At 57.1% G+C, this 26514-nt stretch overlaps 3 protein-coding genes across 5 annotated transcripts; 2 read left to right on the top strand and 1 right to left on the bottom strand.

Annotated features, from left to right (window-relative positions):
- The first annotated feature begins 1498 nt into the window (after window positions 1-1498).
- On the top strand, window positions 1499-5229 carry Syngr3 (synaptogyrin 3). The gene is made up of 4 exons (XM_048332509.1): window positions 1499-1619; window positions 3240-3477; window positions 3707-3849; window positions 3927-5229. Exons 1-4 carry the CDS (start codon window positions 1521-1523, stop codon window positions 4134-4136), a joined length of 690 nt encoding a protein of 229 aa, XP_048188466.1. The 5' UTR covers window positions 1499-1520; the 3' UTR covers window positions 4137-5229.
- Window positions 5230-8647: 3418 nt separating this feature from the next.
- Znf598 (zinc finger protein 598, E3 ubiquitin ligase) lies at window positions 8648-19616 on the bottom strand. Of its 3 annotated transcripts, none has more exons than XM_048332510.1 (12): window positions 19379-19616; window positions 13938-14050; window positions 13357-13486; window positions 12889-13100; window positions 12570-12787; window positions 11995-12112; window positions 11484-11671; window positions 11300-11384; window positions 10433-11199; window positions 9931-10081; window positions 9673-9826; window positions 8648-9569 (listed from the first exon to the last, which is right to left on the bottom strand). In XM_048332510.1, exons 1-12 carry the CDS (start codon window positions 19592-19594, stop codon window positions 9216-9218), a joined length of 2706 nt encoding a protein of 901 aa, XP_048188467.1. In that variant the 5' UTR covers window positions 19595-19616; the 3' UTR covers window positions 8648-9215. The 3 variants fall into 3 exon arrangements, with proteins under 3 accessions (XP_048188467.1, XP_048188468.1, XP_048188469.1); XM_048332511.1 differs by having other exon boundaries at window positions 12004-12112; XM_048332512.1 differs by having other exon boundaries at window positions 13938-14260; window positions 19379-19505.
- A 2913-nt stretch (window positions 19617-22529) lies between these two features.
- Window positions 22530-23821, top strand: Npw (neuropeptide W). The gene is made up of 2 exons (XM_048333121.1): window positions 22530-23273; window positions 23480-23821. The coding sequence occupies exons 1-2, from the start codon at window positions 22530-22532 to the stop codon at window positions 23741-23743; spliced, it is 1008 nt and encodes a 335-aa protein (XP_048189078.1). The 3' UTR covers window positions 23744-23821.
- The last annotated feature ends 2693 nt before the right edge of the window (window positions 23822-26514 follow it).

Genomic DNA, 26514 nt, shown 5'->3' with positions numbered 1-26514 from the left:
CAGACTGGGCTCTTCCTACATTTCCCACACTGGCTGGAATGGAGATGCCCACCACCAAACTTGGCTTGTTAAGATGTGAGCTCTAACTTTTCTGCCAAGATTGGCCTGGAACCTCAGTTCACCTCCTGAATATCTAGGATTATAGGTGTGAACCACCCTACCCTCTCCACCCCCCTCTGGCATCTCTTGAGATTTTTCTATACCATGGAACTGGTAGGGACCCTACTAAATCCACAGTGCATTCAGCATACACTGCCACACTGCATTCTATGGCATCCAGATGAAGACAAGTAGAATGAGGGGGAGTTCTGGCTCCAGTTGGCATTTGAGAGGTGTTGGCACAAAGAAGGGAGTCAGCATAGAGAGAGAGGAGCTCCAGGACCACATCTGGGCTTCAGGTTCACAGGGCAGTCTGGAAATATGAGGGATCCAAAACTAGCAAGAGTGCTGCATGCTCGCATTCCCTTTGAAGAATAGACCTGCACAGGTCACAAGTACAATGTTTGGCACTGGGTGTCAAGTGCAGCTTTTTTTTTTTTTCTTGCCAGTCCTGGGGCTTGGACTCAACCTGAGCACTGTCCCTGGCTATTTTCCACTCAAGGCTAACACTCTTGAACCACAGCGCCACTTCCAGCCTTTTCTGTTTATGTGGCGCTGAGGAATCGAACCCAGGGCTTCATGCATGCAAGGTAAGCCACAATCCCAGCCCCAAGTTCAGTATTTTATTTCTGGCCCTGGTCCCCAGAGAAACCTAGAGAACACTTGAATGATCTTCACTGAACTCCAGCTTCTCCCGAGACCACAACGTAGGGTCCATCGAGGCTTCTGCCAGCCCGGTGTGTGGGAGATCTAGCAATGGCCCAGACAGCTAAACATGGGCCCAGTTCAAGCACCCATACCTGCAGCTGCTCACCCTAGACCTGGTTGGTACTAAGTGCTTCAGCCCAGGGACCTGAGCAAGGGGGCAAGGTGAACTCTGCCTCCTCAAAGCCTCCAAAGGCAAAAAATCATTCTCCCCGCACCCTTCCTGTCAAGGAGACTAGAACCTTGTGAAGAAGCTAAGGTGCAGCAGGGCATCGTGGAAGGAGATACCCCGGTTACCTATCTTTGGCCTTCTGGGTTGTGCCTCAGTTCCCCCTTCTGCATTCACCTAAAGACCCTGTTTCGGTCGTGCTTGTCTTTCGGTCCATTCCCGGGGGGACACTGCAAACCTTCCTTACGCTCTGCCAGCCGTGGGCCTGTCCCCAGGTCCCCGGGTCCAGTCAGGCAGGTGCTGGCGGGCGGGCGGGGCGGACGGCGGAGCGGCGCGGGCCGGCGCAGGGACCCAGTGGGGGGCGCCGGCTCCGCCCCGCCCCGCGCGCCCCCGCGGCGGCCAGCGCGCGCTACCGCTACCGGGAGGCGGCGGCGGCGGCCAGCGGCACCGGCAGCCTCAGCAGCATCCCCGGGCGGCCTCGGGCGGGGCCGGCCGGCCAGACCCACGGACAGAGAGCCTCGAGGGCAGGCGGCGGCCGCGGCCGGGCATGGAGGGCGCCTCATTTGGAGCCGGCCGCGCGGGGGCCGCCCTGGACCCCGTGAGCTTCGCGCGGCGCCCCCAGACCCTGTTACGGGTTGCGTCCTGGGTGAGTGGTCCCCTCCCGGCCCCGGGGGGGTCCCCCTGCCCGGGTCCCACCCTCCCCCGCCCCTTGCCTTGCCCCCTCCCCTGCCCCCTCCCCCGCCGCGCAGGTCCGGTGACGTCACCGGGCTGGGCGCGCCCACCTGCCCCGCAGGAGGGCAGGGGCGACGGGGACCTTGAGAGGTCATTGACCCCGCCCCAAGTCCTCCTAAGGTCCGGCCACCCCAGCCCCTGTGCGCAGCCTCCTCTCCATCATCCCTGCCCTCGTGGTCTGGAAGCCGGCACGGGCAGGGGGCCTCGGGGAGCGGGGCTGGGCAGAGCCTCCTCTCCCCCCCCCCCCACCCCGCCGGGGCTCCGCAGCCCTCCTAGAGCCCGCTGTGAATTCAGGGGCCGGGTTCTCTATGGGCTGGGGTTGCCAGAAGGTTCTGCACCCCGTGAGGGCCTCCCGGAGGTGGTGTGGCAAGGAGGGGGCAGGCTCGCGGCAGCCTAGCCCACTGGGGGGAGGGGACATGCGTGTTCCCCTCAATCCCTCCAGGCAGGGGAGATGGCAGCTGGGAGCTCAGATCTATGTCCAGTGGGTGCTGGCCGCACTTCCATGCCCGCCTAGGAAAAGGGTGGTGCCCAGGGTGGGGCAACCCCACCCCCACCCCACCCTGCCCTTCTAGGCTCGGCTGTGGTCACCATTTGTGAACTGCCCTGGGGGCGCATGTGCATGCCCTGACTTCTCTGTTTTACCCCTCAGAGCTGGGCGGGAAAGAAGAGAAATTATGCTCAGACTGGAGGTCATTTCATGGAAACAGGGCTACTAAAGAGCAGCCTTTGGTTTAAAATGATTGTGGGCTATCCTGTCCAACTGATGGACAGAGGTGCTGAGGTTGGGCTGAACCCCAGAGGTCACTGTACCACCTTTGGAGTGGAAATGCTCGAGTAATAATACAATTAATCACAGTGATATGAGGGCTGGCGCTCCCCAAGCGCCCACAATTGCTGGAAGTGAGACATCCCAACACTGAGCTGGGCCTGTGTACTCCAGGTGTCATGTTGGACATCAGAAAAGGGGCTGGCCTACAGGCTTAGGGCAGCTGCCCCCATCCCCTCTGTCCCAGCTCCACTCCCTATCCCACTCCTGCTAACTGCAGAACTGGGTCACACTGGTTCAGGTGAAGGCTGCTGCCTGCACATCTTCCAGGGGGGGCTTTGCAGGGACACCATGGACCCCAGACCATGCAGAGAAAAATGACTTTAATTCCTGCCCTGGCTCTTACCAGCCATACCACTACAAGCTACTAACCCTGTTGGACCTCTAATATCTTCCATTACAAAGAAGATAGAGTCTGAGATTTTTATTTTTATTTTCTGGCGCAGGATCCAGTGAGCAAACCCATGTGAAATACGAGTTTTAAAATAGCAGCTTTAGCACAGTGCTTGTATGTGGTAGCTGCTCACTAAATCTCAAATTGTCAATAATGACTAAACAGGCCAGGGGGTGGGGAAGGGTGGTTCCGGGGCGGGCTGCAGCCCTAGGTGGTCCTGGGGAGTGGTGCAGGACGGAGGTAGAGGTCTCCCTGCCCAGGGGTCTCTCCAGGTCCTTGAGCACCGCCCGTCCTCCTCCACCCCCGCCCCGCAGGTGTTCTCCATCGCTGTATTCGGGCCCATCGTCAACGAGGGCTATGTGAATGCCGACAGCGGCCCAGAGCTACGCTGTGTCTTCAACGGGAACGCGGGCGCCTGTCGGTTCGGTGTAGCGCTGGGCCTCGGGGCCTTCCTGGCCTGCGCCGCCTTCCTGCTGCTCGACGCGCGCTTCCAGCAGATCAGCAGCGTCCGCGACCGCCGCCGTGCCGTGCTGCTGGACCTGGGCTTCTCAGGTGGGCGGGGCCCATGAGAGGGGCGGGGCCAGATCCGTGGGCGTGACCGAGTGGGCGGAACCCCCAGATTCCCTACCCAATCAGAGCGCGCGAATCCCAGCGTCTGGCATTCCCGGGGCTATGGTACTCAGCGGGTGGGCCGCGCCCAGAGGAGCAAGAGGAGACACCAGTCTCCGACGCCCCTCCGCCTGCCGGGGCGCCGCCTGACCACCGGCTGCCATCCCCACAGGGCTGTGGTCTTTCCTGTGGTTTGTGGGCTTCTGCTTCCTCACCAATCAGTGGCAGCGCACGGCTCCCGGGCCCGGCACCGTGCAGGCGGGGGACGCGGCGCGGGCTGCCATCACCTTCAGCTTCTTCTCCATCCTCAGCTGGGTGAGTGTGGGCCCTGAGGGCGGCCAGGGGGCGGGAGATGCCCAACCGGCCGCAGCTGACCCCGGCTCCCTGCCCAGGTGGCGCTCACCGTGAAGGCCCTGCAGCGGTTCCGCCTGGGCACCGACATGTCGCTCTTCGCCACCGATCAGCTGGGCGCTGGGGCGGCCCAGGCTTACCCTGGCTACCCTGTGGGCAGCGGTGTGGAGGGCACCGAGACCTACCAGAGCCCACCCTTCACCGAGACCCTGGATACCAGCCCCAAAGGGTACCAGGTGCCTGCCTACTAGTGGTTGGCAGGCTGGGGCCAGGGCTGCAAGGCCACCCCACCATCGTAGGCCTCAAGGCCTCCTGGGACCTCTGTCCAGTCCTCTCGGCAAGCGTCAGGGACAGAGAAAGTGGCCACCGTGGGCCTCTGGGGCCAAGACCGGGTAGCCTCCCTGGGGTGCCTCGGCTGTTCACTTCAGGTTCAATCAGCCCCAGGTCCCAGGCCTGAGGCCCGGAGAGGGAGACAGCATGGCCTGGAGTGGACTGGCCCAGGAGAGGTCAGCCATCCTGGGACTCACTTGTCCACTCCCCATGCAGAAGTCCAGCTGCGCAAGAGCTGGGCGCAGGGACTGCCGAGGAATAGGACAGGGACGCTAACCTCACCCAGCCATTGTTCCCCATCACGTGTCTCTGTGGACAGTGGCTGTCCTGTCATGTGGTCCGTCCATTTCTTCTCAAAGGTTCACTAGAGCAGCTGGGCCCTGTGAGTGCTGTGGTTGTGGTCAAATCTTCAGGTTTCATCTCATAGTCCCTGCAAGCTGCCTCTCTCGCTCTGGCCAGTGCCCAGGTGTGGGAGGTTCTGACCAGGAAGGCACAAGACAGGCCTGAGCACCAGCCCTTCAGTAAGACCTTGGCCAGGGGAGGAGTGAGTACCCCCATGCTAGGCCAGATAGGCCTCTCCTTGCGAGAGGCCTAGAATGTTCCATCTGTCCATGGTGCCCCTGGAGACCTCCATTCCTGAAAACTGCTTTATCTTGGCTTTGTGGACTAGTCCTTTCCTTTCTCCCCTGTACTGTTTTAAGGCCCAGCCCCTGGTGGGGGTCCCTATAAGTAGCTGACTACTCATGCATTGCTTGAAGCTGGCTTTTCACATTAAGTCAAAACCCAACACATTGCCATATTTCATTCTTACAGACAAGATGCCTCCCTCTGGAGTTGCAGTTGAGTGACAGCCCTGTACATTGTAGCATAGATCAATATGTGGATATTTAAGTGAACATGTTTACAATTTTTGTATGTGTGGATCTCCTCTCCCCCTTATGAAAAAACAAATTCGTGATTGTTTCTCCAATGTCCTGTTATGACTGCAGCTTCTTTACAATAAAGACTGTGTGTTGACCATGATGTGGACACTCCTCGAATCATTTCTGCCCTTCCGCTGCCTGGTGCCAGGGGCTCCTCCTCGCTGCCTCCGCCTCCTCCTGCTCCTGCTCTTCCTCCTCCTCCTCCTCCTCCTCCTCCTCCTATAGATTAGAATTCCCTAGTATAGAAATACACAGCAGTTTAGCGATCCACCCAGTGAAAAGAACCTGGGTTGCTTCCAGTTTGGGGAGATTACATATACAACTATTATGTCACTCACAGAGAGGTTTTTGCATGAATGAACATGTTTTAGTTCTCTGGGATAAGTGCCCAAAAGCACAATTGCCGGGTTGTACAGTAAGTGCACATTTAGTTTTAAAAGAAATGGCAAACTGTTTTCCAGAATGTTTAACTTCTTTTTGAATAATTGATTTTCACTGTACAGAATTCTGGAGGGCTTGTCTGAATGATCTTTAATGAAGTAGGTCTCAGTATTCCTCCACCCAAGGCATTCCCCCCCCCCCACCAGCCCCCAGTGCTGGGGCCTTGGGTATCTTGTCAGAGACACGTGTATATATTAAGCAGAACTTTCAAGCATACTCCCTTTCCTTAATGTTAAAGTTCAGTGTTTCTATGTAGGACTTCAGTCAACCTGCAACTTAGAATCACTGTTCACATCCTACACAAATATTTCTTCCATGTAAGCAAGCCAGTTGTTCCCGGAGCTGAACAAGTATCCTTATCTTATTAACTCTCCCAAATTATTTTTATTTTTTTGCCGGTCCTGGGGCTTGAACTTAGGGCCTGGACACTGTCCCTGAGCTTTTTTTGCTCAAGGTTAGCACTCTACTGCTTGGGCTACAGCGCTACTTGTGCCTTTTTCAGTGCATGTGGTACTGAGGAATGGAACCCAGGGCTTCATGCATGCTAGGCAAGCACTCTACCCCTAAGCCACATTCCCAATCCTGAATTTTTTCATGGGGGGGGGCAGTACTGGAGTTTGAATTCAGGGCTTCCTACTAATTTGGCTTATTTGCTTGGCTGGCACTCTACTACTTGACCCATATACCAAGTCTGGATTTTTGCTGGTTATTTTGGAGATGAGTCCGCTCTGGCAATCTTCCAACAATAGCACTCCAGATTTCAGCCTCTTAAGTAGCTAGGATTACAGGCACGAGCCACCACCATTTCATCTCCCAAATGAATGGCTTTATAACTGCATGGACAAATTATCTATTACTGGTGTGTGTGTGTGTATGCCTGTGTGCTTAAGTATTGATGTTTGAACTCAAGGCCTCACACTTGCTTAGTTTTGTTCAATTCAAAGATGGTGCTCTACCACTTAAGTCATGTCTCCACTGCTGGCTTGGAACTCTATATTCCTCAGATTCCTCCTGAGGAGCTAGATTAGAGATGTAAACCTCCAGCCCCAGGCTTGAACTTTTTTTTTTCAGTGGTAGTGTCTGAACTCAAGTCCTTTTGTTAACTTTTTTCCCCCCCACTGATGTTACAAATCAAATCTAGGGACTGAGTACATGCCAAAAAAAAGTACTCTGCCAGAGCTATATTCCAGGCCACTTTTGGGCTATCTGAACATTTAGCCAGGTGCTGGTGGCTCATGGTCCTAGCTACTCAGGAGGCTAAGATCTGAGGATTGCAGTTGAAGCCAGACTGGGCAGGAAAAGTCCATGAGACTCTTAGCACCAATAAACTACTGAGAAAAGCCAGAAGTGGTGCTGTGGCTCAAGTGGTAGAGCACTAGCCTTAAGCAAAAAGAGGCACAGGGACAGTGCTCAGGCCCTGAGTTTAAACTCCGAACAAAATAAATAATAATAAACATTCCATGGGAATGTGGCTTAGTGGTAAAGTGATTGCTTAGCATTGCATGAGGTCCTAGGTTCAATTCCTCAGTACCACACACACAGTAAAAGATGAAAGTAGAGCTTTGGCTCAAGTGGTAGACGGCTAGGCTCAGGGAACGAGCCCAGGTCCTGAGTTCAAGTCTCAGGACCAGCAAAAGTAAAAGTAAATAAAACATTCCATTTAATCTATTGCCCTTCAAGGAACTCACCAGCTGGGAACTAGTAGCTCAAGGCTGTAATCCTAGCTACTCAAAGAGGCTGAGATCTGAGGATCATGGTTGAACCCCATCCTGGGCAAGAAACTCCGTGATACTTTTATTTCTAATTAACCAGCATAAGCTAGAATTGGATCTGCTGTGGCTCAAAGTGGCAGACCATTAGCCTTGAGCAAAAAAGCTCAGGGATAGCACTTAGCCCGAGTTCAATCCCTCCCCAGGACTGGCACGTGCACACACATATACACAGAGCTAAGATTACAGGCATGAGCCATTGGCACTGGGTTTCACACCCTTTCTTTTTTTTTTTTTTCTTTCTTTGCCAGTCCTGGGGCCTGAACTCAGGGCCTGGGCACTGTCCCTGGCTTCTTTTTGCTCAAGGCTAGCACTCTGCCATTTGAGCCACAGTGTCACTTCTGGCCATTTTCTGTATATGTGGTGCTGGGGAGGGCTTCATGTATACGAGGCAAGCACTCTTGCCACTAGGCCATATCCCCAGCCCTCATACCCTTTCTTTTTTTTTTTTTTTATTAATTGAACATAAATTTTTTTACAAGGTGTTGTGCAAAGAGGGTGCAGTTACATAGTAGGGCAGTGTGTACATTTCTTGTGATATCTTACCACCTGTTTTTCTATCCCTTGTCTAGGTCAGGTAGACATACATGCAATATACAATGCTCATACCCTTTCTTGAAATGGCTGTATCTTTGAGTTCTGGGGCTTGAACTCAAGGCCTGAGCACTGTCCTGGCTTCTCTTTGCTCAAGGTAAGCACTCTTACCATTTGAGCCACAGCTCCACTCCTGGCCTTTTCTTTTTTTTTTTTGGCCAGTCCTGGGCCTTGGACTCAGGGCCTGAGCACCGTCCCTGGCTTCTTCCCGCTCAAGGCTAGCACTCTGCCACCTGAGCCACAGCGCCCATTCTGGCCGTTTTTCATATATGTATTGCTGGGCAATTGAACCGAGAGCTTCATGTGTAGGAGGCAAGCACTCTTGTCACTAGGCCATATTCCCAGCCCTCCTAGCCTTTTCTATATATGTGGTGCTAAGGAATTGGCCCAGGGCTTCATGTATGTGAGGCAAGCACTCTACTAGGCCATATTCCCAGCCCAAAATGTGTATTTCTTAAAGTGGGTATTCAAGTGTTCAATCAAGCATGGCCATGTCTGCTCCTGGAAAGCTGGGCAATGCCAGGCCACCAACAGGGAGCCTAGGTTGGACTTCTCTTCCTGAAAGCAAACCCTAGCCACCTAGCTCCCCAGCCAACTTTGTCCTATTGTAGTGCCTGCTGGCAAACCCTTGCTGCAGCATCTGAGGGGCCCAAGCAGCCCTGCTAGGGGAGTGACTCAGAGGGCAGAGAAGCACAGGACAATGGCTATGTGCAGTACTGCAAAATAAATTTATTTGAAGATAAACTGTCTTATAAAATGTCAGAGGCAATTTGAGATCCCAGATACAGCTTGTCTCATAAAAAGATTCAACTTCAAGTAGCACAATTTTGTGTCTGGTTTAATCTGGAACATTCTGAATTATCAAAGAGCCAATTGCTTGAACAACACACTTGACATGACTCCAGCACCAGTGGGCCTACGGCTTTCAGCTCTGGGGGCTGCAGGCTCCAGACCCAGGAGGGCCCACTGTGGGCCACTGGGCCTTGGATCATGACCACAGGCTCAGATCTCTGCACCCTAGTCTTTCCCTCCCCTGGCACCTTACAAAACACAAGAATGCACACAAGAGGAGCCCACTACTGAGCAGAGGATGGGACTTCTGTGTGTGCCCATGGCACACAGCAGGCTTTCCTGGTAACCCGCTGGCAGGCCTGGCCCGCCAACAGACTTGAGCAACAGACTCATGAGGGCCCTGTCTAGCTGCACGGCAGCTAGAAGGAAGGAGAAAGGAGACGCAGGGTGTGAGGGCTCCGGCCTGCGCTGGCAGCAGCAGCTACGTGATGATCCTAGCGATGGCTTGCAGGGAGGGAAAGTCATCGTCCCGGGCTGCGTGCAGTGCCTGGTGGCTCTTGATGTCACCATGAGCAAGCACCTGCTGACAGGTGGGGCATACACAGCAGTCCAGGCCTGCCTGCTGGGCACTGGCCTGCCACGGGCACCTCTTGTTCTTCTTGGACTTGGCGCCCGTGGGCTTCTCGTGGCTGCGAAAGTCGGCGTGGGCGGACAGCAGCTCCTGCTGTTTGGCTGTGTCTGGCAGCAGCACCAGCAGCTCGCTGAAGATCTTCTGGAAGTTCTCCCCAAGCAGATCCCGGCAGCTCTTGTAGTACTGTGCTGCAGAGACCATCCCCTGGTGCCAGAAAGCCACACTAGTCACTCCCCACCTGGGTGAAACAGGCCGTCCTCCCAGCCCTGGCTAAACAGGCCATCCTCCGGGCCCTGGCCCGGCTCACCTGCCGGAACTCTCCCGAATGGCTCTTGAACTTGTTAAAGCGTTCCTCATCACTCTGCAGGAAGTCCTTGATGGACTGGATGAGCTGTAGGTTCCTTTCCCGGAAGTTCTCGGGGACCAGGTAGGCCCGGGGTGTTGTGGATGGCAGCCTTGGTCTGGGGTCAGAGAATGACGAGGCTTCAGCATGTCAAGTGGCCTAGGGAAGGCTGGCACACTCTGCTGAGCCCCCTTGGCCGGTCAGGCTGCCCGCCTCACTTACGCTTTCATGGTGGTGGTGGGGTTGGGGGCACAGGGTGTCTGGGAGCTGGGCAGGAGAGTGGAGAAACCAGGGGGTGGCTTGCTGGCAGGAGGCGTCAGGCCTGGTGGTGGTGGCGGTGGTGTGCCCTTCAGGAGCACTGCAGTGTTGAAGCCTGGGGGGAGGGTGGTGATGGTGAAACAATCTGAACATGGCCCTTGCTGGCTGAGCCCCGTCCACAACAGCCTCAGACAGCAGCCCAGCTAGGGGTCACCATGAGGTACTTCAGCTTGCCCGACAAGGTGCTCCAGACAGGTCAGGGAAGGATTCAGGGTCACCCGAGTTGGGAGATGCTACATACATTCCAACTGTGCTCAGGCCACTGAGCCAGCAGCTCGCAGGCTGCCCCAAGCCGACAGCAGGGGCCCTGCCCTACACCCTGGACTGAGCTGTCTCTGGCTCCAATCTGACACCACCATCCCAGCCCTTCTCACTCAAAAGAGCCAGCCAGCACCAGCCATTGTACCTGGTGGGGGAGGCATCCTGGGCGGTGGGCAGGGGCCTCCAAGTGCCGGGAAATCTTGGGGGGAAGAGCAGGGGAGGGGCCCCACAGGCCTGGGGAGCCCTGGTGGTTCCTTGGGGATGCTCTTTGCCAGGACCGACCCCTCTGCATGTCCATTAACGATGACCCCTACTGGCCCTTCTGTTCTGCCTAAAGGGGCTTCAGGGGCCTGCTCAGCCCCAAGGGACTTTGGGGTACAGTTGGGAGGTAGCAGTGGGGGCGATGTAGCTCTAGGCTTCTCAGAGCCCACCTTCTTCTTCTTGCCGACTTTAGTGGAGCTTGGAGTGGAAGCTGGCGGCAGCAGGGAGGAGACCGCCACTGTGGTGGGCACACTGCGCAGCTCCTGCACCGTGAGGCCACCCCCCTCCTCCGCCCCCACAGGGGGTAGGCCGCCCTTCCGCCCACCCCTGCTCCCCTTTCCAGCTTTCTTAGGGGGCTGGGTACCCCCACCCATAGCCTGGACTGCTGGGGCAGGCGGGGCCCCCTTTTTGCTACAGCTATTGTTCCAGGCAGAGGTGAGGCTGGGGGTCACAGAGTTGGGCTTGGTGGCGGAGGACACGAGGGCAGGGAAGTCCTCCTCCTGGAAGGTGTTCCTTCCCCGAGTGGGGACGGGATATGCCAGGGCCAGCCCCACAGAGCCCGCGGTGCCTGCTGTGGAGCAGGAGGAAGTGGAGGCACACAGACTGGGGAAATCCTCATCCTTGAGCTTCGGGGTGGGCGATGGAAGGGCACTAGGTCCAGAGAGAGCAGAGCTAGTCAGTGACTCAGCAGGCCCTGGCCAGCCTGCACCCCCCCAAAGCGGGTGCTCCCACGACCCTAGTACCCACTCACCTGGGAGGCCCGGCCACTGTGCCTGGGCCCGAGGCTGGAAAGGCTTCCTGGCTCAAGGGCCCATTTGCTGAGGTTTCCTTGGGACCTAGGAGAGCAGAGGAGCCATCAGGCCGCAGGGAGTGTCCTGACGGTCTAGGTCTAGTACTGGGCCAGGAGCTGCTCACTCTCTTCCCAGGCAGCTTACCTGGGCCTTCTCCCGGAGGCCGGGGCAGGCGTCGGGAGCCTCGAGGCTCCTCAGGCGCCCGGGCTGTTACTTCTTCCTTCTTGGGCCTGCCACCCTCCTCTCGGTCCTCACTCCTCCGAGGATCCGTCTGCTGCTGGGCAGCCACAGAGGCCCGGATGGCGGCAGCCACTTCTCGGTCCTCTTCTTCTCTGGGAGGGGGAGGGAGGCTTTAGACTGGCTGGGGCAGGCAGAGCCTGGCACAGGTGTGTGTCTTAGGGCCCTTCTGTACCACCCTCCGCAGCCACACAGGCTGTGTCACCCCCTCCACTTCCCCCCACCCCCATGGTGTCACTGGCTTCCACGAGGGAAAGGCAAGAACTTTCTGCTCACTAAGGACACAAAGCAGATCATGTTGTCCCTAAGACCCTGAACCAGAACCCCTGCCTGTGGTTTTTCCCGGTGCAGCTGTTGGCTGCTGCCACTGCCTGGGGGTGGCACCAGGAGAATGTCAGCGGCTCGAGAATCCTCCCACCTCTTGTACCTCCAGCTTCCTCGGCGGCTCTGCTGGGCTCCACGCCCACTGGCCCGGCCACCTCGGCCCTGGCGGTTGTACCTGTCCACCTCCTCATAGTCCTCACCACTGACGACCCCTGCAGTCAGCACACAGCCTGTCACTCTCCCGGGCCCCGGGAGAGCAACAGGAATGACGGGCCTGCCATCCAGTGCGTCCGCACCAAGGGCAGAGCTCCTAGCCCCATGAAGTGTAGGTGCACACCAGCTGTGGCCCACACCAGCTGTGACTTCATGACCTGTGGGCACTGGGTTAGGGGAAGCAGCACAAAGGTGCAACATGAGATATAACTGAGCAGGTGCTCAGGTTCTGGATTCAGAGAGGAGCCTCTGGAACCCCAGAATTGCAGGTATAATACACTGGGAGGCGGACAGGAAGGAGCTCCCTTCTGGTTGTCATTGCCCAGAGGTGCTGGACAGGGGGAGATGGATCTGGACCTGGGTCTGCTGAGGTCTCCGGAGCAGGCAGTAGTCACCACGGACCCTGCAGACTGCAGGGGACCCAGGCCATTCAGAGCCTGCAGACAGCTAGCTCACCCTCACTCCGGCGCGAGTGCCGTGGTGTATAGTTGAACTTAAGGTTGATCTGGCGGTTCTGGCGTGCCTCGGCACGGCTGTGGCTGTGGCAGGCCGTCTTGTGCGCCTTGAGGTCGATCTCGGTGCGGAAGGCATGGGTGAACTGCTCTGTGCTGCAGCGGCCCTCCTCACACAGGAAGTGCTTCTCCCGGAAGTGCTCACGCAGATATGCGTAGTCACTGGGAAGGGTTGGGTGTCAAGAGGTGCTCTTACACCCGCCCAGCTCCCTGGTGTGTCTGGAGGGTCACTTCACCTTGCAATAGCCCCAGGCTCCGCCCACCTGTAGTATTCCTGGGCCCCGTCTGCATCACAGAAGTGGCAGAAGTAGTGGTCCCGGCGCAGGTGCTTGAGCAGCTCATCGTTGTCCAGGTAGCGCTCATCACAGAACTTGCACAGAGGATGTCCCCGGTGTGACGTGTCGTCAGGGTCCCCTTGCATGCGGTGCCGAGCCAGGTCCTTGCGTGAGTACCACTTGCGCTCGTAGGTGAAGATCTGCAGAGAATGTGGGGGTGGGCATGGGGCAAGGGCTCCTCCTGCCTCCCTCCCCCAGGAGACTCTGATGGTGTAGTTCCACCCCAGCCCACCAAAGCCTGGCAGACGCAGCCACTGAGAGCCCTCCCAGCCTCATCATGAGCAGCTTAAGTGCTGCAGTGGGCTTCTCTGAGGTTTCAGGCTAAGGTAAGAGGCGTGGACCAGACGGGCATGCCTGGAGGTCCCCAGGGCTTCCCCTTCCCAAGGGCAGGCGCACCTTGAGGTGCTTGAGGCATAGCTTGCAGCAGAAGAGCTCATGCTGCTTCCGCATATGCTGTTCCAAGTCTCCAATGAGGCCGAAGGGTGGCAGCTGGGGGCACCGTGGGCACTCGTGCTGCAACAGCTGCCTGAGGAGAAACCACAGCCACCCACCAGGGCACATGTTCAGCATCATTGTGCAGACCGGGGCGTGTGCCAGGCTTTGGGGCACAGGGCTGGGGTCCAAGGCTGCAGTTCCAGCCTTGGACCTGTGAGGAGCCTTCTCACAACCGTACTCTTCTGGGTTGGGAGCACAGAGCAGGCAGGCGCCCCTTGCTTTCCTCTCCTGCCCTTGAAAGAGCATAAGCCACTTGCACCTCTACTGCTGCAGGAAGATAGCTGCTCCTGCCAAGGCTCCGGATGGCCCACCCTGGGTCACACAGCCCATTCATGGAGGACCCAGAGAGGACCTGCCTGTGCCACACGCTCCACCTGGGGCCCCAGGCTCAGGCTGCAAGGTGAGGGGTGAGCACATGGTCACCACGAAGGTCACACACACACTGACAGCAGGGGCAGACCCTCAGGCTGGGGCTCACGCACCTGTACAATGCAAACACCTTTCCATCTGCAAAGTAGATGTCGTATTTCTTCTCATGCTGCAGCTGGTGGATGGGGATTGTGGCAAAGGCAGGAAGCTTCTTCCCAAAGACCACCTGGAGACACACAGCGGTGGGCGGGCTTGGGCGGGATGGCAAGGGCCACAGAAGAGGGCTTCAGGCCCCCAGGTGGCAGCAGCCAGCCTGGGCCTCCTCTCCTCTCTACATAAGAACTGTTGGCACAGACTTCATCCCAAGATCTCCACCAGGGGGCAGCCATGCTCCCGTCAGGTCTTGCGTCACCCATGGCTCCACCCAGCACCAAACCTAGAAGTGCAGAGACCAGGACCAAAGGGGGAAGGGGGACTGAGCACCAAACAGTGTTCCTGGGGAGGGGAGAGGGGCAGCTCCAGGCAGCAGCTGAGGAAATGGCAAGGGCTGCCAGCTTAGCACGCATGAGGTGACCTTGCACGAGGCCTGGCTATCCTCTATCCAATACCCCTCCCATGTTTCCATGACACCACTGGACAAGAGGGACTCCCACAGGCCTGCCATCTTTAGCCAGCCACTCCAGCCCGGGTCTCATTGCAGCAGGGCTCAAGTCCAGGGGTCTCCAGCTCCTGCTAGAGACTGGCTCTCCTGTGTCTTAGGGTAAGGGCTGTTGTCCAGCCCAGCCCTGCCCCACCCCAGATGGATGGCCTGGAGCTCCAGCAAGTTCTGCCTTTTCTCAAGAAGCCCTCCAAGCGAGGCCCTGACCCCCACTGTCCTCCCTGCCCTGCAGCCTGACACGGGCACTGCCAGCTCAGTGCAGCTTGGGAGCAGCTCTGAAGCCTTACCTTGACAAAAGTCACCCAGTTAGGCTCAACTGTGTTTGAGACCAGAATGGACATGCCCTTGGGGCAGCTCATGACAGGCTGGTAGAAGAATGAGTGCCACACATGCCCAGTGACTGAAGCTGCCTCTCTCTGCTAGGGTCTGGGGAGGGGAGCCTCTCACCTACCTGGCAGCCTGCAGGTAACCCCCTCCAGCCACACCCATCTCAGTGGCCCAGCAGGCCTTCCTCATCTTCCCTGCTCTTATCTGTTAAGACCCCCAGGAACTTCACTGCCTCACTGTCCCATGTCACGTCCTAAGCATGGTCGCTTCTGCTTTCCCACAGGTCTGCCTCCTGGCAGCTCCTCCCCAGGCCCCCACACAAGTAGAATGTCTGGGTTCTGTGCTGGCCTCTCCTGTAATCTGCCCTCCTGGGCAGATGCGTCCAACTGTGCCTCCAACCACCCTCAAGGGCCCCTCTCCAGCCAGGACCACAGGCCCTGTGTGGCGTGAGCCAGTGCGGATGCTGTTGGGACACAGGTGCTCGTCCTCCCACCCCTGGTGAAGGACCCCCAGGCCTCACAGGTCCAGGCAGGGCCTGTCCCTCACAAAACTCCTCTGGGGCAGCAGATCTAGGAGCCCAGCTCCCCTTCAAGGCAACCAAAAGAGCAACCCCAGGAAACTCCTCAAGGCTGCCAAAAAGCCTCCAAGCCAACAGATGCAGCGGAGGAGCAACTTCCTTCCCCAGAGGAAGATGTGCCAGGGACGCCCCCATCACTACCACCACTTGGCACCCAACTCCCAGCAGCATCCTCAGATCCACCCTGGGTGTGTCTGGAGCTGCAATGGAGGCCTTCCATCTACTGTAGGGATGTGAGCACCCCAGCATCCCTTCTCTACTGCAGGGGCCACACAGCTATACTGAGTGCAGGGTTAATCCACTCTTCCTTGCCACCCCTCACCCTATGGCATCTATGGTGACCTGCATGACATCTCTGTGGACAGCCTGAGGCCAGGAGAGGCTGGGAGTAGAGGAGACACAAGTAAATAGCACATGGCCTGGGGTGTGCCGTCCCTTATGCGGGATAGGAAGAACTGAGGTGCAGGTACCAGGGGAGCCAGGCCTGCTCTTCCTTGTGCTACTGAGGCCACAGGAACAGAAGTGTGGGCAGCAGGGGTTAGGCCATGGCAGCATCTGGGGACCACGTCTGTACAGCAGATGGGGTGGGCACCTGGAGCACAGAGCACCCACAGGTGTTCATCCCTCCTAAGCAGAGGTGGTCCCGTCAGGTACACCTGAGCCAAGATGAAATGGGTTAGAGTACTAGGTTGGCTCACAGTGGGACTGGAAGCAAGAAAAGGCTTAGGAAAACAATGCAGACCTCAGGCTGGGTCTGCCAGGAAGACCTGCCCTGGGAGACCGAGACTGGCCATCCACACATGATGGGCAGATGACAGCACTGCAGTCGGCCTGGTGTGCTGAGTCCCTCTTGCCAGCAGAGGGGAAAGCAAGCGGTTGGACAAGGATGAGCACAAGGGCATGGGAGCCAAGCCTAGGAGGGGAGTCTACAAGGGATCCAGCTAGCAATACTTCTCTCTGGGGACAGTGAGGCCAGGCTGGGGACAGAGAAATGTGAAAACTGGTAAGAGACAGCCAGCCCTGGGCTACAAAGGGAAGGAAATAAGGAGTCAAGAGACAGTGGGCCTAAATCACCCAGTGGAAAGACTCCCAGGATGGAGCTTAGGTTAGGCCTGTACAGTCGCTGGGTAGCTTAGGCAGCAAATGATCCAAGGGGAGGGGCATTCCTTGGTGAGACACCCTAACAGTTCTCAAGGAGGCCAAGAGGCAGAGGGATGAGAGGCCTGGTTAGGACAAGGAACCCCACAGAGCCTCCAGGGGCAAGTATCTGCCAGGGAGCCTTGCTGCTCCATACTCCCGGCATGCAGTGGGCACTCAATAAAGAGTGGAGGAGAAAGACCAAGTGCGTGACATGTACCTGTTATCCCAGCATTCAGGAGGCTGAGGCCTGCTTGGCTGCAACCTGTCTCAACCTGACCCTATTCTCATCCCCCAAAATGAGAGAAGTCAAAAGAACAAGTGGGGTAGTAGAACTATGAAGAAAGAAATACCAAAGGTTGTCAACCTAGCATGTGTCGGGTGACCTATCATGGAGCCTGAATATCTGGAGGGCTGGTGTTTCATTCCTATAAGCCTACCTACTCAGGAAGCTGAGATGAATCAAGGTTCAAAGTCAGCCTGGGCAGAAAAGTCTGCCAGACTCCCTCACCAAACTAACTGGCAAAAAGCTGTGCTGGAGGCACAGCTGAAATGGTGGAGTGCCAGCAAAGGAAGTCAGCCAAGCAATTTTGTGGCCCTGAGTTCAAACCATGTTACTTGCTAAAGAGATAACTAAGGATGGGTCCAAGGGCAGGACGGCCTCAGGTGTGGGGAGGAAGTGCATGGGCAGTGAAGGTCACTCTAAGGAGCCATCTGGAGAATCCAGAATGCCAAGAAGCATGGGAGGGGACTGGGGAAGTGCTAACTTTATAGACATGCCAGGACCCAGGGTGACAGGAAAGGGCACTAACAGCAGAGAGGCACTGCCTGAGTCATCAGGGCTCACTCTCAGACGCAGGGCTTGGGGTAACCCTGGGCTGGCCCTGGGCACTCTCCTCCCACTTCCCCTGCCTGGGGGCCTGGGGTGTGGCTTCACTGGGTGGTGTAAAGCACTGACAGGACTCCTGTGACAGTAGGGGATAGGATAATGTGAAAAGCAAAACACACATAAAAGGGTCAGTGAGAAAGATGCAGCCAGAGGAAGAAAAAAGCCCCAGGTGGGGCACCACTCCAAGGACCTCTATCACAGAGCTGTGACCACTCCAGGATCTCACCAAACAGCAGCGCCGCCATATCCTCCCCCCGGAAGGGAGCCTACCTCAGCTTCCACACTGAGCACCTGCCACTAGTCCATGTTGCCCTGGCTCTCTGCCTAAGCAGTAGGCTTCAGGGCTATACTGTATCTGCTCTCTGCCATTCCCACCCCCCACCGGGCAGCCAACACAGGAAAGGTCAAGGTGTACACAATCACTCAGGAAAGGAAGCTTATTCATTCCACAGTGCATCTTAGCATACAGAATCCTCCTGGTTTTCACAGAGGGAGAGAGCAGAACATAAGCACATCTGAGGGCCTGAGAGTCACTCTGGGATTCCTGAGCGGCCACAGGGCACAGGCCACATCCAGGCATAACCCAGGACTAAAAAAGGGAACAGGAAAGATTAGGGTGAAGCTGAAAGATCATGAATGGGGCAGAAACAAGATGGAGGAGTGGACTGAATTGAGCTGGAAAGCATCATCTTGCCCCACAACAAACTTCCTTTGGAAATCTCTACTGCCCAGCATTGCAGGGCAGGCCCAAGAGGAAACCCAGGTTTGGTGAGGCTCGCCCACTGTCAAACAACACTCCAGCCAGGGCCTGCTGACAGCTCATGTCAACAGCCCCTGCCACAGAACTGAGAGAGGATAGACACTGGCTACAGTAGCCACACCTGACTGTTCACTTTCTAAGTGAGACCCAAAGTTGAGGCTAGAACCTCACATATAAAGACCTCCACAGTACCTTCCTTTCTAGCAGGAAGCTACAGGTATGTGAGAAATCTGTCACTATAAACAAGACCAGTGGCAAGGCGGGTTTCCGAGTAAGCCATTGGCCAAAGACTTGCCAAACTTCCTGCACTCCAGGTCCACCATGTTAGACTACCCAGCATCTACACATGCTCCTCCCCCACCCCCAACAGGGCACAGAACAGATGCCTGTGGAATGTTCATGGGTCCCTGTATCTCTTTGGCTCCTTTCACATAAACGTCAAGAAAGAGAACAAGTATTCCCCCAAACACTTGCTATTTCTGTGCCATTCTTAACAAGAGGTAAGTCAGATTCCCAGGCAGATGTCACCAGCCAAAATCTTCCATAAACAAACCAAGAGAATTTCACAATGCTGGAAGCAAACAAGATCTCTAAGGGCAGCAAATCAAGGGAGATCCAGCTGGATGCTCCCTGCCAACAGCTGGCATGGCTGGGAGTCTGCTCTCTGACCCCTCCAGGACTTCCAAGTCATGATAAAGTCAGAAACGTCCCTCTTGTACTCTGGAAGGAAGCTCCACCAGTCATACCCCTGGAAGAGTCAGATCCCGGAGTCACCGAGGATCTCAGGGTCACCAGGGGAGCCCAGAAGCCTAGCCAGGAAGGAAAACGTCCCAGTTTGACCCTCTGCTTCCAGAAGCTGCCTCGGGCGGTTCTGGCCTCCAGTCTCCGTGAGCTCAGTGGAGACCCCGGAGTAATGAACACCTACGGAAAGGCGAGCTGGGGCGCTCCTGACCCGATTCAACCTCTTCCGGAGGCCGGGGCACTAGGGAAGCCCCTCAGACCCCGTCCTCCAGAGCGTCGCTCGGCCGCCACCGCCCTCTCGGCGCCAGGCGGCCGGACCCCGCCCCGGCGGCCCCGGGGCCTCCCGTCAGGATCGGATCAGGACCGAGCGCGGCTGGCCCAGGAGGCCCATCCCTCGGGCGGCCCGTCCCTCGCCCCATCCCCGCTCGCCTCCCGCCGCGGCCTCCGCGCGGCCCGCCGGCGCACCTGGTGCAGCTCCTCGCGGCACACAGCGCAGTAGCGCTGCTCGCACAGCACCCGCATCTTGGTGGAGCAGCGGTAGCACACCGGGTGGTCGCAGCGGCCCAGCGCCGTCGCCTCCAGGTCCCCGCAGCACAGCACGCAGCTCCCGCCGCCTCGCTCCGGCGCAGCCGCCGCCTCCAGGGCCGCGCGCCGCCCCTCGGCGCCAGCCGTCGCCGCCATAGCCCGGCTCCGGCCCCCCTCCCGGCCGGCGCGGCGCGGCGCGGCGCGGCCTGGCTCCGATTGCCCGCCCCTTCCGGTAACGTCATCGTCTGGCAACCGCCCCGCTCGGCGGAAGTGCAACCTGCGTCTTCCGCCCCTAGTCGGATCCCGGCTAGAGTGGCGTCAGGGTGCCGGGCGCTCTATCCGACGCTGGCGACCGGGCGGACTCCCTCCTGCCTGCCTCCCCTCCCCACGGCTAGAGCGCTTGGGGAAGCACCAGGCCCCGGGGGTCTCCGATAAGCCGTGAATAGTCTTTAAGTGTATTATCCAAATGCTGGTAGGCCATACTTATACTAAAACGCTGCAGGCAATGTGGCTTAGTGGTAGAGTGCTTGCTTAGCATGCAGGAAGCACTGGGTTCAATTCCTCAGGATCACATAAACAGAAAAAGCCGGAAGAGGCGCTGTGGCTCTAGGCGTTTTTGCCTTGAGCAAAAAGAAACTCAGGGACAGTGCCCACGGCCTGAATTCAAGCCCCAGGAACAACACATACATACACAGAAGATAGCAAAATCAGCTAGGTCGCTGTGGCTCACATCTATAATCCTAGCTACTCAGGAGGCTGAAAGCTGAGGATTGTGATTTGAAGCCAGCCTGGGCAGGAAAGGCTATGGGACTCTTACCTCCAATTAACCACCAGAAAAAGCTGAAAGTGGTACTGTGGCTCAAGTGGGAGGTAGAGTGCTAGCCTTGAGCAAAAAGGAGTCCAGGGACAGTGTCCAGGCCCAGAGTTCAAGCCCCAGGACTGGCCAAAAAGAAAAGATGGCAAAATGGAAAGATTTGCTTATCCATGTCATCTTTACTGCAGAGCGCCTGTTAACGGCCAGGCTCTACAGACTCCAGACACAAAAAATAAGGGGTAGTTGCAAAGAGGAAATAAGATGTGAGGGGCTGGGGATATGGCCTAGTGGCAAGAGTGTTCGCCTCGTATACATGAAGCCCTGGGTTCGATTCCCCAACACCACATATACAGAAAATGGCCAGAAGTGGCGCTGTGGCTCAAGTGGCAGAGTGCTAGCCTTGAGCAAAAAGAAGCCAGGGACAGTGCTCAGGCCCTGAGTCCAAGCCCCAGGACTGGCCAAAAAAAAGGAAATAAGATGTGAGCTCCAGAAAAGAAGTCAGTGCTCTCCAATTACTAGGCCCATCTTTCATAGACTCCCCCCTCCCTCTACTGCAGCCCTGATGTTTGAGAGGGATGCAGTTTTCTGTTCCTCTAGTCCCATCAAGGGCACCCTCTGCCTGCCTTTGCACACCCCAGGTGACAGACATTCCATTCAGTGCTCAAGACACTTTATCCTTCCAGCATATATTCACTTCTTCTGGCAGTGACCCTAGGCTGGATGGAGGACTCAGTTGTTTGTTTCAGGAAGCGGTGACACACTGAAACAATCATGCTATCCTGCAATCCTGCCTGCCTATTTAAAAAAAAAAAGTATTCACTGTAATATTCTAAGTGCCAATGGATCTCCCTTCTGAACTGGAACCACAATCTGTTTTCCTATGGATTCGCGTTTCCCAGCGAATCCTCCAGAGGGTGCTCCACACCCTTCCAGTTGGACTGAAGTCCCTGAGGGTCCCTGAGCCCAAGTGGGTGGCAGCGCCAGGGGATCCCAGTGGCTGGATTGTGGCCCACGTCATGCTGTGGTGTCCGCCCACTGGCCACTCCAAGCGACTCTCCAAGGCGGGCAGAGTGGGCCCCAGGGAGTGTGGCGGGGGTGGCTTGTGGCACAGCCTGCCAGGACCAGTTGTCCTTCAGGCACTTAGTAGCCTATGGTTGCGTCACTGTGCTTGTATGGAAGTGTTCTCCCTGGCAGGTTGGGGTTAGTCAGGCTCTGTAATAGTCACAATGGATCCAACATTCACTGAGGGCCAGGGACCATGCCAAGACTTCCAGGTTGTTAATGCAGCAAGATAATACAATGAGCACAATCAGCACCCTGTTTCAAGGAGGAAATGGAAGCAAGTAAGGTGGTGACACTATTGCCTCTTTCCCTACACACACATACACACACACATGCTTAGCCAAAGCTCCAGGGCTAAGTTCTCCTGGGTTCTGGGTAGTTTTTGTGGGGATGGCTGCAGGTTCTAGTAGACCCCACTGGGATTGGCAGAACCCCCGGGTGCTCCTGCCTGGGGAACAGGTTGCTTTCCCTGCTTCTCCCCTTAATCCTTAGTATTGTTTGAAGTCCAAAAGTGAGGGACTTTATGATGACCCCAGTTTTCTAGGACCTTCTGGAGGAAGAGGTGGGTCAGGTCTGATTATTCTGAAGGCCAGATTCATCTGGGGCTGGGGTCACAAAAGACTGCATCCGTTGGTCCTGCCCTGTGGGCTGGGGCTGTTCTGGTCTGAACAGCCTGGAGAAACGTTCTGTGGCTGGAGTTTGCCAGGTAGAAAGGGAAGGAAAGAGCTCTGGGCACAAGCAAGTCATATGCTGTTGGCTAAGACCCAAAATCATGTGAATTAACTGGAGAAAGTAGTCTTGGGGGAGAGGGTTGGTGGCCAAATAGACTGCAATGGAATTTGGCAGGCCTGCATCGGATGTCAGTTGGGCTTTCTTTCTCCTGGAGGCACAAGCCATCACCAGATGACTCCATGGGACCAAAGTTGGGATTCCCAAGCGTGCATCCTGCTGCAGTGGGGAGTGGGCTGGTGGGAGGGGGGAGGCTTGAGGAGCTGTTAGGTAGGACAAGGAACAGCCCTCCATGTGGCCCACGGTAACTCTCCTGTCCCCCCCCCCCCTCCACTGGAACTTTGAGCCTCCTCCTCTCCAGGTGTGATCTGCCTGCAGGCGCTGTGTGCCCACCTGGGTGCTGTGTGCCCACCTGGGTGCTAGGAGTTTCTCTAGGGTAGTTCGGGGTGGGGGAAGGAGGTGGAGTAGGACGAGTGGGGTAAACAGATGCACTCCTCCTCCCAATGGAGCCTTAAGAGCAGTTCTAGCCAGAGGCCCATTCAGCGAGAGCTTCTAGCAGCTGGACCCCCCTCTTCTCTCCCCATCCATCCTTCTCCCTCCGCCTTCCCAGAGCCCCCGCAGTTGCTGTGGGGGCGGGAGGGGCGGGGCTATGCAACTGCAACTGTTAATAGTCGGACCACGGGGGTCGCCACTCTCCTCCTGCCTGTCCTCCTGCCTGACCCAGCCGCACAGATCCAGACGGCCCGGTTCCAGGCCCTCCCCGCCGGGGGCCATCCAAGAAGAAGCGCCCTGGCGCCCATCCTGGGAGTGCGGGGCCCCTGGCCGGGGGCTCCTAGGAGCCGGCTGCTGCTGGCCCTGCTGCTGCTGCTGCTGCTCTTGCTGCCTGGGCACACCGGAGCCTGGTACAAGCACGTGGCGAGTCCCCGCTACCACACCGTGGGCCGTGCCGCCGGCTTGCTGATGGGGCTGCGCCGATCCCCTTACATGTGGCGCCGAGAGCTGCGCCAGGCCACCGGGCCCCTGGCTTGGGACACCTTGGCCACGGTGCCCGCCGCTCGCAGCGCTCTTCCTCTGCTTCCTTCCCGGGCGCAGGAGTTGTGGGAGGCGCGACGCCGGCGCTCCGGGGCAGAGCTCGCTGTCCTTGCGTCCCGGAGCCCGCACACCCCAGAGCGCAGGCGGGAGCTGTGGCAGGCAGGGCCCCTGCCCAGGGATCTCGACGAGGTTGGCCAGGTGAGTGGGAAAGGAGCCCAGGATGGCAGGGGCAAGGGGGTCTTGGGGAGTGTGAGACGGAGCGCACGGCAGTGCCCAGAGCCTCTTAGGAGTCCCGCACTGCGCTCTGAGCAAGGCTTTCCGCCACGCTGAGTTGGGTAGACCCTAGCAGCCTGGACACGGTGGGGGAGGGCCCCTTTCACAGAGTCCCAATCTGTTCTTTCTAGAGCCCTCGGAGAGGCATCCACCGGCCAGCCCTGGTTCCTGCTCAAAGTGCCTTCGCCCGCCCCCTTTCAGACTCCGGGACTGCCCTGAAAGCATCCTCAACCTGCAGCACCCCGGTGCCTGACCCCGGAGCCTCGGCTTCCAGGATGCACAGCGCACCCCTCCCACCCAGCCCCACAGCCTGGTCAATAAACTCAGCCTCATTCTCGCTCCCCCGCGTGACCCTTTTCCTGTGTACTTTGGGTCTAGCTTCAGGGCCCACGTAACTGCACCTACGCACTGGCAAATGTCAAGAGCCCCCTCCGTGGCTAGGGGAAGGAGGGGGGCCCTCACCACCAGCAGCAGTCTGTGTCATTGGGGGCAGAATGGGTAGTACAAGGCACTGACCTGATGTTGTGGGGGCCTGGGTCCCTTTTTCCACCAGTGTTCCCCTGTCTCTTAAGGGGTGGGGTCATCACACTGGTTCTTAGGGACCCCCTGGGGGAGGGACAAGGCAGACCTTGAGGGTCCCATGCCATCCACTGAGGCACAGAGAAGGGAGAGCCTGCAGGGCAGCAGCATCACCAGGTGCCCTCTGTCCAGGAAGCCCTTGTAGACCTGTCCTACATTGTGTTTGCTTTTGAAACAGGGTCTTGTAATGTAGTTCAGCCTACCCTCCAATTTAAGGTCCTCTTGCCTCAGCCTCCCAAGTGCTGGGATTATAGATGTGTGGCACCATGCTGGGCTCCAAGCATTAAATTCAACTTCTCCTCCAGTGTTCTCCCTCCTCTCAACTAGAGATTTCTGCTGGCTTCTTCCTGATACCTTCTCAAGGACCCCTAAGGCATCTTTTACCCCCCTGCATTTTTTTTTTGTCTGAAACTGGGAACTGAACTTGATACCTGACGCTTTTGCTCACTGGCTGTGAGTCCTATCTCCTGAACGACACCTCCAGCCCTATCTCCCTGCATTTCTAGTCATTGGCTTCAGCCCCCACATAAATATACTTTGCCAATTTGACTTACAAGGGTTTCTGTCCCACTGGGTTCCTCCAGCTCAGAGTCTGCCCCTTGGAGCCCCACTGCTTTCTCTTCAACCTGTTCCAGTCTGGCCTCTGACAGTGGCTCTGGACCTCAAACTGCCCTGGTGACCATGGCGTAAGCCAGCTGCCCTCAGACTCTTCCTCAGGCCCTGTTACAGTGTCTTTCCCAGTGCCACCCGGCAAGGACGAAGGGCCGGTGGCTCCATCTCTACTCTGGCTGCTCCTTCTCACCTTCAGGCTGTGTGCCCCTCCCTACTGGGGCCTAGACATGGGCACTCACCCTGTTTTATCCTACTCTCCCAATTCTTAGGGACCTCAGGTGGGCCCACTCTCTTCTTTCTGAACCTACTCCCCAAATCCTAACTCTTCCTCTGTGAGGCAGCATTCTACCTGCCTGGACATAGGGGGCAAGGGGCTTTTCACTGAACATTGGACTTAATCCCTCCTGCAAGCCTCCTCCCCCCCCCCCCCAATGAACTTGACCTTTTTTTTTTTTTTTTTGGTCAGTTGGGGCTTGAACACAGGCTGAGGGCCATCCCTGAGCCTTTTTGCTCAAGGCTATCACTCTACCACTTTGAGCCACAACTCCACTTCTGGTTTTGGGTTGGTTAATTGGAGATAAGAGTCTCAGGGACTTTATAGCCCAGCTGGTTTTGAACCACAATTCTCAGATCTCAGCCTCCTTTGTAGCTAGGATTACAGGCTTGACTCACCAGCGCCCGGCTAAACCTGACCTTTTAAAACATCGATGTCTTGATTTTGCCACCTCCAAATACACAACCCCTTAAGAGCTTCCCACTGTCGGTGTAATAAATTACACCGTCTCAGGCCAGGCCACTGGGCTGGATCTGCATTCAGTGCGTTTGTTTTCTCTTCTTCCTGCCCTACCTCCTGCTCCAGTCTGTGGGAACAGTCTAGAGACCCAGCAGGCTGGATCCCAAGGCCCAAGCTGAGTTAAATGGGCCTCTGCAGGCTGCCCTCCCTATTCCTGGGCCTCTCCTTGGCCTCTCTTGTTTAGGCCAAGGTACAAAACCTCAACACACACACACACACACACACACACACACTCACTCTCCCACTTCCCTGGGTCTCAGCCCTGTTTACCCAGTGCTGGCCAGCGCCTGCAGCCTAGTAGTCTGCAAATGTTTGAATAAGTTTGATCACAAGAGCCGGAGCAAGGTTGCCTGGAAGTACTTCAACCTAGAGAGAGGTGGGTGGCAGGTAGGAGGTGCAGGGGTGGAGCTTCTCCTTGTCTTTCTCCCAGGCCAGTTCTAAGCCTTGGTGTCACTTCCAGCCCCAGGGAAATCAGCCTCAGCGTAGCTCCACCCTGCAGAAAACCCCCAAGACCAGCCCAGAGAGGCGGGTCCTGGGGCAGCTCCCGACGCGTTCCCGCCAGGCGGCGCTGCACTGCAGCTGTTGCTGGCGACTGCCACCGACTGCAGGCTCCGGACGGGGGCGGGGCCTGAGCGGAGAGGGCGGGGCTTAGCGGAGCGGGCGGGGCGAGACCACCCCAGCCTCCGGGGCTGCGGGTTTCCTGCCTTTCTCTTGGGTCCCTCCTCCCTTTTCGGTACTTGTTGTCTTCCCTTCTCTCTCCTGTTGAGCTGCTCCATCTGCTCCAATTTCGGGCTCCAAAGAGAGGTGTGGTGTGTTTGAGGGAGGAGGCCTCAAGCAAGATTTGATGATGCTCTCTAGACCATTAGTGCCCATTAGGGAATCAGTGCCTGCCCAGGATGCTCTGGGCCATTACCCAGCATCAGACTAATGGCTCCACCCCCAGACAGGGTCTCAAGCTCAGCCTAAGGTCCCAAGCTGGCTAGGGAGGAGGCCTGGAAGGGGGTGGGGGGTGGGAGGGAGAGTCTTCCCCTCCATGTCAGGCTCTTTGCTCTTCCTGTGAGTCTCTAATGGTCATCTTCCATCTTCTTTACATTTATATGCCTGTACTGGATTTGAATTTAGACTTGGGTCCTGTCCCTGAGCTTCCTTGCTCAAGGCTAGTGCTCTACCGCTTGACCCATA

This window comes from Perognathus longimembris, chromosome 23 (genome assembly GCF_023159225.1).
Source record: "Perognathus longimembris pacificus isolate PPM17 chromosome 23, ASM2315922v1, whole genome shotgun sequence".
Taxonomy (NCBI): domain Eukaryota; kingdom Metazoa; phylum Chordata; class Mammalia; order Rodentia; family Heteromyidae; genus Perognathus; species Perognathus longimembris.
This window is presented reverse-complemented; position numbering and strand designations above follow the sequence as displayed.